Source organism: Coturnix japonica, chromosome Z, assembly GCF_054131305.1.
Source record: "Coturnix japonica strain WE chromosome Z, WE-NBRP24, whole genome shotgun sequence".
Lineage (NCBI taxonomy): Eukaryota > Metazoa > Chordata > Aves > Galliformes > Phasianidae > Coturnix > Coturnix japonica.
The window spans coordinates 55,453,977-55,463,672 of NC_140702.1; the positions used below are offsets into that span (position 1 = coordinate 55,453,977).

Consider the following 9,696-nt stretch of genomic DNA (forward strand, 5'->3'; position numbering starts at 1 on the left):
TTTCATTTTCTCCTGTAACGAAGCATAACTGGATTTTTAGAATACCAGTCTTTTTCTTATAATCACTACATAAATTCAACTGAGCCTAGAGTCTAGAAGAAATCTGATGCTGATGGAAAACCAGTGATATGTGAATAGGAAGAAGGACAGGTGTCAAGAACTCTCCTGTCATCATAAAATGTAATCAAATGGATGCACTGGAGAACAATGCTCTTCCCTCTTTTAGGCAATATTCTCACTAGAACAGTTTTCCACTACTGCCTCCAGGGCTGCAATGGCTGAGATAGTGAAAGATGCAGATTAGCCAACACACAATTAATAGCTGTAAGAGCAGAAGAGATATTTCTCAAGAATCCTGGACCTTTTCCCCAGTCTTGCTGAAACCTGAAATTATCTGTTTCTAAGTAGGAATAGAGCACTGAGAGAAGAGATCACTCACTAGCAGGTATCATCACTTCACACTCCATACAGGCAGTTTCAGGTTCACTCATGCTAACCTTGCGGGCCTTCCGAATCAGTCATAAATTGGTTAGGATACAAATGTTGCAAGCTCAACAGCCTCTGCTCCTACCCGGAGGCAGCACCTCCCAGCAGGAGGAATCCTTCAGCTACAGGTCTACGGAGCAGACACACTACTGTCTTCAAAAAGCCCTCTGAACAACAATTCTCACCTCCTGTGCAGTCAACACAGTTCCGCTTAACCTGGTGGACAATATTCAGAATATATTTATTTTCTTGGAAGAACTTCCTACTCTGGAACTAAATCTAGCTCTTTCCTCAGTGAGATGTTTAGCACACAGAGGAAGTACCAGGAACTGATACATCCCTCTCAGGTTTGGGGACTATTAACTTCAGGGTCAACCATCGCAGATGAACCGTATGTTTAATACTCCCCAACAGATCTGCCCTCCAGGAAACTATATGAAATCTGCTCATTCAGGTCTCTTGACCATGACCACACAAACAAGGTCCAGATTCAACCACACCTGCGGGGAAAAAAAGCAGTTATACCTGTCATCAAATTCCACTATCAAAAGAAACAATTTGCTGCCTACTGACACCCTCCTTATGATTTCAGCAACATCTGTAATAGAGATACCTCACAGCACCCAGCAGTCTCTTCTGTCTGCGGGGCTGGAACTACTTCAGACCTCTTTCTGCAGAAGCATTTGTTTTCCTTTTGATTACTCTGCCATCTTCTCTTTATCTCCTTCAGTTTTGCAAAACTCTCAGATGGCGCAACAAGAAACACAGTAATGCAGACAAAAGTAAACTCTGCATTTAAGCAATGTCAAAATTAAATTTACTTTCCTGTTCTTTCTTAAGACTCGGTAACTTGTTGTCAGCTGTTGGAGTCGGAAGGACATTTTTTGAAAGACCCTCTTTACCTGAGCAGTGTTTATTTTAGATCCTACCCATACATCTATATTGTCAGAATTATTCAAATGTAAATATACACAGCTTTGTATTTATCAACACTGAATTTCATCTGCCAATATAAACAGGAAACTCCAAAAGAAATGCCTCGTGTTTATTTCCATAGAGATCGTAACAGATAAGAAGAGCACAATAACATTGCTTGAGAGAGCACATTCTCAGCTACAAAACACTGTTTTTCAACACTTTGGCGAGGATGAACAAGAGTCTGAGCACCATGCTTGTAAAAACCTGCATGGCCATCCAGAATGTGACTTGTCTTTCATGTCAGTGTCACCACTGCTGAAATGCACCACCCATCACCTCCCTGTGCTCACATCCACTGCTTGGTCTCCATAAGTGTTCAGCAAGCATCAGTGAATGTCAGTGGGTGCCATTTTTTCCACGTGGAGGACTTCAGTGACACACCTTTGCTCTACACACACCTCCATCTGTGACACCATTTTGCCAGAGCGTCCCTCTGCTGCCATCCATCATACAGCAACAGCACTTAATGGGATATTGGTGGGAAGGTTCAGCCCTTATTACCCTACCACCAGCACCTGCCTCTGTTTTGTGGGCCGACACCATAAAATAGGATGCATTACTTCTGGTGAAGCCCTTGTAAACTTGATAACCTGCTGAATGTTTTTTTACCCTCAGCATTTTTAATATGAAAAGTTTTCCTTAAACTGAATCCTATACTGTGTAGTATATTCCTGTCTGAAATGGAAGATAACCGTTTTGTGAACAGCTGTATCAACTTCAGTGACTCTTTTCATCACTGAAGTTAGACATGAGTTTTGAGAAGTCCACACAATCCTATTGGCACAATATGACTGTGTTGCTTTGGAGTTTTTTTATTTTTATTTTTTTAAAAAAAAACGCATTTATTTGGTTCCTTGTACACTTGCTCACTGTACAGAACAGCTTTATCTCTGTTATGCATGCACAGATGGGTTTTGACTAAATAGCACTGAATTTTCAATTTTCACATGAGTAGCTCTTCAAGTGACTTCAGAATTTCTTGTTCCTGCATGCTCTCAACCAGAGGTCTGGATAGTTAGAGCTCAGGCAGGCCTGATTCTTTTTGTGTGGTAAGAAGTGTATTCCAAGCTGGTGTTTTAAAGAACAATAGCAAATTTAATAAATAAATAAATAAATAAATAAAATTAAAAAATGAAGAATTGTTTCTGAGCAACTTTACTTTTACCGATTATGAGGGTGGACAGTGTTAGGACAAGGGGGAATGGCTTTAAACTGAGATGGGGAGGTTTAGGTTAGATATTAGGAGGGAGTTTTTCACTCAGGAAGTGGTGACACACTGGAACAGGTTGCCCAAGGAGGCTGTGGATGCCCCATCCCTGGAGGCATTCAAGGCCAGGCTGAATGTGGCTCTGAGCAGCCTGGTCTGGTGGTTGGTGACCCAGCACACAGCAGGGAGAGTGAAACTGGATGATCATTGTGGCCCTTTTCAACCCAGGCCATTCTATGATTCTACACTTGAAATTCCACTTTGAGACCTTTTTACTTACTGGACAACAAACAGGATTGATTTGCAAAGCAGTGAGATCAACTGGTCATGATCCACCCTGTGTTTCTGGTGTACTTCAAATCTGTTCTGATCACTGCTGTTGCCTGTTGTTTGGTACTTACAGGCCTTGAAAAACATTCTTTTATATTCTACAAATGGCATTATGTAAGCGTCTGTTGGAAGATTAGAGTGTTTTTTCACTGAAAATTCATCAGCTGTGTAGCTGCTGATCCTGGAGTAAGGAAGGAGGGGAAGATGTTCATGCTGGGCACTCACTGCTTTTCATTCATGGAACACAGAGCTGCTATAACTGTCACCTCTTACCACATGCTAAACTCCCTTCTCATCATAAACAATATCTGTCTTCTGTCACATAGTTATCAGTATTATTACGATGTCTTTTGGCTCATTCATCAGATATATCATTACTGAAATTTCTACCCACAGTGTAGAGCACAGCAGCTTAGATCTTAGGATCTTGTCCCTACTTCAGTTTGGAAAGCTGGTTAGGCACAAGTTTGAGGGGTCTGTCTGACAGTTCTTTCAGAATTGAGGGACAGCTTAATACTGAACAGAAGTCAACTTAATGTGAAAGATCAACGAGTGTAGAGGGTGCACACAGCTGTCTTGGTGTTAGAATCAGATCTGAACTTTTGGATTTACTCAGCCATGCTTTTTGCATTTACTCAGTATGTGGGTTTGCATTGCAGAATGATTACATGAAGTAAGTGATAGAACTAGAAGGAATGGTTTTAAGCTGCGCCAGGGGAGACTCAGGCTAGACATTAGGAAGTATTACTTCTCGGAAAGGGTAGTCAGGCATTGGAATGCACTGCTCAGGGAGGTGGTGGAGTCACCAACCATGGGAGTGTTCAAGAAACGCTTGGATATGGTGTTGAGGAATATGATTTAGCTGGGAAGTATTGGTAATGGTTGGACTAGATGATCTTCTAGGTCTTTTCCAACCTTGATAATTCTGTGATCCTGTGATTCTATGAACATGAGTTTTTTTCAGATGAAACCAAGTTGGAGGATTTTTTTTGTCAACTTGTTTTCAGTCTGCAGGACCAGGCAAGAACTAGCCTGAAGTAAAATGCTGGATGTTTAGTGTATTTACACTGTCTTTAGAACAAGACCTGGCTAGGCAGCACTGCTTGCTACTGTATACTTAGCTGGATCCACTGAGTCTGAAAGTAGGATGGTTGCTCCTGCTGATTATTTTCCGCATCAGCAAATCTGTGTAGAAAGAAGCCCCAAACAAATTCTGGAGCTCATAACCCAAAACAGTTGTTTTGGCTAGGTTTCTGTTAGTATTTCAGCTCTATGAAGCATAGCATTCAAATCTAAGTCAACTGGGAGTGGTAAATGGAATTCATGCTGGTAGAAAACTTTCTCTGAATGAGCATGCTTGTCATTTAGGTAAGCCTGGGAGTTCAAGAACCTGACCTGGCTAAAGACTGGAAGAAGTGCCCTAAAAGAACTAATGTTTCTTCACATTATTGAAAACTAATTTTGCTGAATTGAAGATGTTATCAGCCATATAAAAAGGGCAGTAAAGATATCAGTGTCATAGCTCAGCAGAAATAAAGTGGCCGAAGACAGATGAGTGGGCAGAAGACATACAGAATTTTTTTGCAGAAAGTGATAGAAGTGTTATTAGCTCAGCCTGCAGTAGGAAGCATTACTGAATTCTCCACATAAACTTTTGTTTCAAGAGTGGCTATTGTGAAGGCTGAAATTTGACACAGCTACCTCGGGAACACAAAAGAATGTATTAATGTGATTATTATTCCGATTACGAGGCTGAAATAACAGAGTATTGCAGCTCTAGAAATGTCATTCTGTTTAGATAGCGCACACTGAAGAAGCAAGTGAACTAGAGAGTTTAAAATCAAATTACTTTACTATCTTGCCTGCTCCATGATGAGGATTGCATTAGTGTGGAAGATGTTATTACATCAAAAAGTATGTCCCAGTTGCTGACAATGTGCTTGTCTGTTTGTTAGAAATGGCCCTACCCTTTCCTTGCAAATTATTCCAAAGGCTCGATTTGGGCTGGACCCAACATCACTCTGCAGAACATTGCTCCTAAGTTCTTAAGTTAGAACTCCTGGTTAGAGGCAGCATGGTGATTAATTTAACAAAAGGTTATAAATACAAGCTTTTAGAAAGTGGGAGGGTCTGTGGTTACTAAGGACAGAATATTCTTTCTCATCTGCCATGCTGATTAGAAATTTTGGCTTGCCATCAGTATCATGAGCTCTTGTTTTTAAATACTGCCAGCCTGTGATGCTGCTTCTATGAAAGCCTGAGTTCTGAAGTTTTGTGATTATATGAGGATATCAGCCTTCCACTAGCAAAGGAAATATTTTTAGTTTCAGACTTAAAAGCATGAATATGGACCCTTAATTCAAAAGACACAAGGAAAAAATACATCTGACACTTGTGATTCTTTTGCTTTAGAGTCAGTACTCTGGATTATATTGGTTTAGCCTTTTTTTCCACTTAGCATCTTACCATCATCAAACGATCTTACTATCTTTGGGGATACAAACAGGGTATTTGCAATTGAATAAGCAACGGGGGGAGGTGAGTTTGCAGATCTTTCTTCGTTTCTTTTTTTTTCTTCTTCTTCTTTTTTTCCTCCTGGTTGCAACTTGGAGATTTTTGATCAAAGAAGTATTTGTTTCCCACATTCTTACTAGCTTTTACAGCGACTACTGTCTAGTCTACCATTATTTGATTTCATATGCAACACAGATGCAAGAGTTTGAAGCAATTAAGAATGAAGTAATCTTTCAGCACACTGTCAATAATGAGTCTCATAAATGAAGATTGATAGTGCTATCCTGGCAGCAAGGGAGAAGAGAAAGTAGAGGCTTCAAGGGAATTTCATGCTTGTGTTTGGTTGTATAAGCAGCATGTGCTTTGGATGGTCCATGGCACAGACAAATTTTAAGAGTTCATATCGAACCAGGAGAAAAAAAAAAAAAAAAATCACTCTACTCCTCTTTCTATTGATGAGGGCAGCACAAGAAGTAATGCATCCTATTTTATGGTGTTGGCCCACAAAACAGAGGCAGGTGCTGGTGGTAGGGCAGTAAGGGCTGAACCTTCCCACCAATATCCCATTAAGTGCTGTTGCTGTATGATGGATGGCAGCAGAGGGACGCTCTGGCAAAATGGTGTCACAGATGGAGGTGTGTGTAGAGCAAAGGTGTGTCACTGAAGTCCTCCACGTGGAAAAAATGGCACCCACTGACATTCACTGATGCTTGCTGAACACTTATGGAGACCAAGCAGTGGATGTGAGCACAGGGAGGTGATGGGTGGTGCATTTCAGCAGTGGTGACACTGACGTGAAAGACAAGTCACATTCTGGATGGCCATGCAGGTTTTTACAAGCATGGTGCTCAGACTGTTGTTCATCATTGCCAAAGTGTTGAAAAACAGTGTTTTGTAGCTGAGAATGTGCTCTCTCAAGCAGTGTTATTGTGCTCTTCTTATTTGTTACCATCTCTATGGAAATAAATACGAGGCACTACTTTCAGAGCAACCTACACATTTTACAAACTATCAGGGCAATGTAAAAACTTTCCCCAGCCTCAACCCACACTGATTCTAACTGCTACATCATCCCCTAAAACAGCTTTTAAAGGCTCATCACAGATCAGGCTGATACATGCAACTGTTTAGTGTAAGATCATTATCTAATGCAGAGGATGCCACTAAAGAAATGTATTGTGAAAGTCTGCTCATCAGCTTAAGATCTGTACTGCAAGTACTACACATGAAAACTGAAGCACTGCCACTGTTTCCCTACAGGTTCTCTAAGCAAATACGGTCAGACTGGCTACAAGCCATACTTTTCACAAGATGCATCATGACATAATGTCATGAATTAAGCATAGTCTACAGAACATAGGCCAGCCAACACAAGTCTGTGTATGCACTGTAATTCTTCCGGACACAGAGCAGCAAGAATGAATTAGAAGATGGTTGCAGACACACTGCAGGATTAGGTAGTCACAGAACTCTTGCTGCTGTGTGCTCATGCAGCTGCATTCACACAGGAGGTTTTAAAGGAGTCCACCTTTAAGAGAGTGAAGATGTTTTTTTCTTCTGAAGGTTGAACTTGGCTCATCTATGCCTATTAAAATAAGAACACAGAAACAACACTACTCCTAACCCTGTAATTGCACCAATACAAAAGGCTCAAGGACCTCTTCCAGATACTTTAGACTGCTCTGTTACAATGCAAAGCCAAACCAGGCACAGCAGAAGATGCTCACCTAATACCAGTAATTTATCCATTCAGTGTTTCTCAGCGTCAGCTCCTTAAAGAACAAACCCTCCACCAGAGCAGGCCTCATCCTGAGATACCAGGAAAATGAGAGTCCTACATCAGTATAGGAAGTGACAGGTGAGGGCAAACTCCATGCTAAGGGCTCCCCAAAGCCCATGCTGCAGCCACTCTGACCTCAGATGTCCCAGCCTTCTTCTGCTGAGCTCCCTGTCTCACCAGCAAAACTGTCTTCCTGCAGCCAGGAAGAGCAGCACTGCACAGGCAGGAAGATCCCCTAAGGCTCCAACATGTGCATCCAATGGGAAGAACCAGCAAGCGATATTCTGTTTAGCAGCTGAAGCCTACACAGGTGAAAGACACCAACATAAATGCATAAAGCTCAATAACTCAAAGATTTCTTAACATACACCACTTTTATTTTCATGAAAATAACCAGGGCATGTAGGTTCTACACCTAACAGTTTATGTCCTTGCTGCTCCTGCTGGTCTTGCATGAGAAGTGGGCCCATCAGAGCAACAGGTATTCTGTAGGAGCCCTGTGGTCCTCCAGGACTGTAAAGATCTATGTTCCTCACTCACCCCACCAACTCCTTCTGCCAGAGCCTTTCAATTTGCTGCCATTAACAGAGAAAGGAAGGAGGACCAATCTCCTGCAGATGGCAAAAACAAGTACTGGAACTATGAGAAAATACTGTTCAACAGAGTTTGTTTTCATTCCAAGTAGTACACAGTCATAAGAATTAAAGTGTCCCGAATTTCTTTTCTGTTTTGGTCTACAGCTGTGTGGATGCCAGTTGCAGCAAGCATCCCAAAGCTCCAAGGGAGTCCTCCTGCATATGAGAAGTGATGTTAACCCCGGCCACAGTTGGTGGCCAGGGATGGACAGAGACACCTGAACTGCGAGGTACCAGCAGCCTGCTCAAGCTGTCATTCCCAATGCTGTATTTCCTGTTATAAAAACAGCTGATTTGTAGCAACTCCTGCAGCAAAGCAAGCCCCTACATCTCACATGGCACTATGTGATATATCAGGCCTGGGATAAGCCTGGCGCCAAAGACCTTCCCTGATGCAACAGAAACGTGAAGCAAGGACTTCATGAAGACTGAGGCCACAGCTATGTTTTTTATTTATTTATTTTAACTAAGAGACAGCACTAAAGAAGCCCACAAAACAGCAAGGAAAAAAAGAAAAGGAAGAGGACTAACAGGGTAGAAAGAGCAAGGGAAAAAAGCAACGCAGAGATACTCAACCCCTGCCTCCCTCCAGTGAACAGAGGAATGCGCTCCCCATGACCAAGTCTTATTAAATGCACGGTTCTCAGGTGGCTGGGCATCCACACAGCAGGTGGCAGCCATGAAGATTAACACGCTGACTGCAAACAGTACACTACGGCCAGTTCCATCTGGACATAAGTTATAAAGGAAAAACCCAAGGAACAGGAACAGGCCCTTATGGAGCTGCAAGGCTGCATTTGGTGCACAGCAGTTTATTATCAGTGTTTCATTAACCAGGTTCTTAAAGAGCAGCCTGCCTGCCAGGTAGGGCTCACCTTCTGTTCTGCTATACTCAGGAAGGAAAGCGCAGAGTTGTTGTCGGTGTGAACGTCCCTGAGCAACTCTAAGTCAGACGGGCAGGGGGACAAACGGACACCTTCTCCACCTCACTCATCACAGGGAAGGGAAAGCACAGGGAAGGGGCAGCCCGCTCCCTGCGCTCCGTCCCGCTGCCCGCAGGTGCAGCGCTGGCTGGAGGCCGCCGCCCCTCGCCGCGACCCCGCCGGCAGCGCGCCCGATAGGATCTCGGCGGCCGGTAAGGCCAATCTTCATTAAGGAGCCATAAACGCCGCTGTGCCCGCGGTGACAATTTAGCTCATTCAACCGTATCTCGCGCCCGTGCATTTAGGAGCGCAGCCGCGGCCCGGGTCACGGCGTTAGCGATCTAATAGCGGCCAAATGAGCGGGCGGCCGCACGCCCCGGAGGACGCGCCCACCCCGCGGGCAGGGGGTGGGGGTGAACCTACCAGGTAATCCATGGACCGCCGAGGAGCTCCGCGGGGCCGCCCGCTGACAGCGCGCCCCGCCGCCGGGGAACGGCGCTTCCTGCCCGATGGCGAGCAGGGAACGGCCGCGGGGGGGGCTCGGCCGGAGCCGCCAGGTACGGAGCCGAGGGGGGGATCGGCCGCCGGCGCCCCGAAAGCGGAGGAGGGGGAGGGAGCTGCGGGGGCGCCGGCGCTGCACGGCGGGGCTGTCACTGCCGCTGCTCTGCGCGCGCGGAGGGCTCGGTGCGAGGGAAGGAGCCGGGAGGGACGGAGAGGAGGAGACGGGAGGCAGGGAAGGAGGGAAGGAGGGAAGGAGGGCGCACGGCGGCAGCGCAACCAACCCCCGCCCCGCGCCCGCAGCGCCCCGCCGCTCCGCAGCAGCGGCCGGAGCCCCCGCCCCGC

The 9,696-nt window shown here is 44.8% G+C and overlaps 1 protein-coding gene across 6 annotated transcripts in view; it reads right to left on the reverse strand.

The window, feature by feature from the left end:
* The window catches only part of ARL15 (ARF like GTPase 15), a 207,034-nt gene extending 197,339 nt beyond the window's left edge, over positions 1-9,695 (reverse strand). For all 6 annotated transcript variants that reach the window (XM_015848718.3, XM_085528020.1, XM_015848716.3 and 3 more), the window contains exon 1: positions 9,277-9,695. In XM_015848718.3, the coding sequence (XP_015704204.1) occupies positions 9,277-9,288 (12 nt within the window). In that variant the 5' untranslated portion in view covers positions 9,289-9,695. The remainder of the gene's footprint in view (positions 1-9,276) is intronic.
* Position 9,696: the final 1 nt, after the last annotated feature.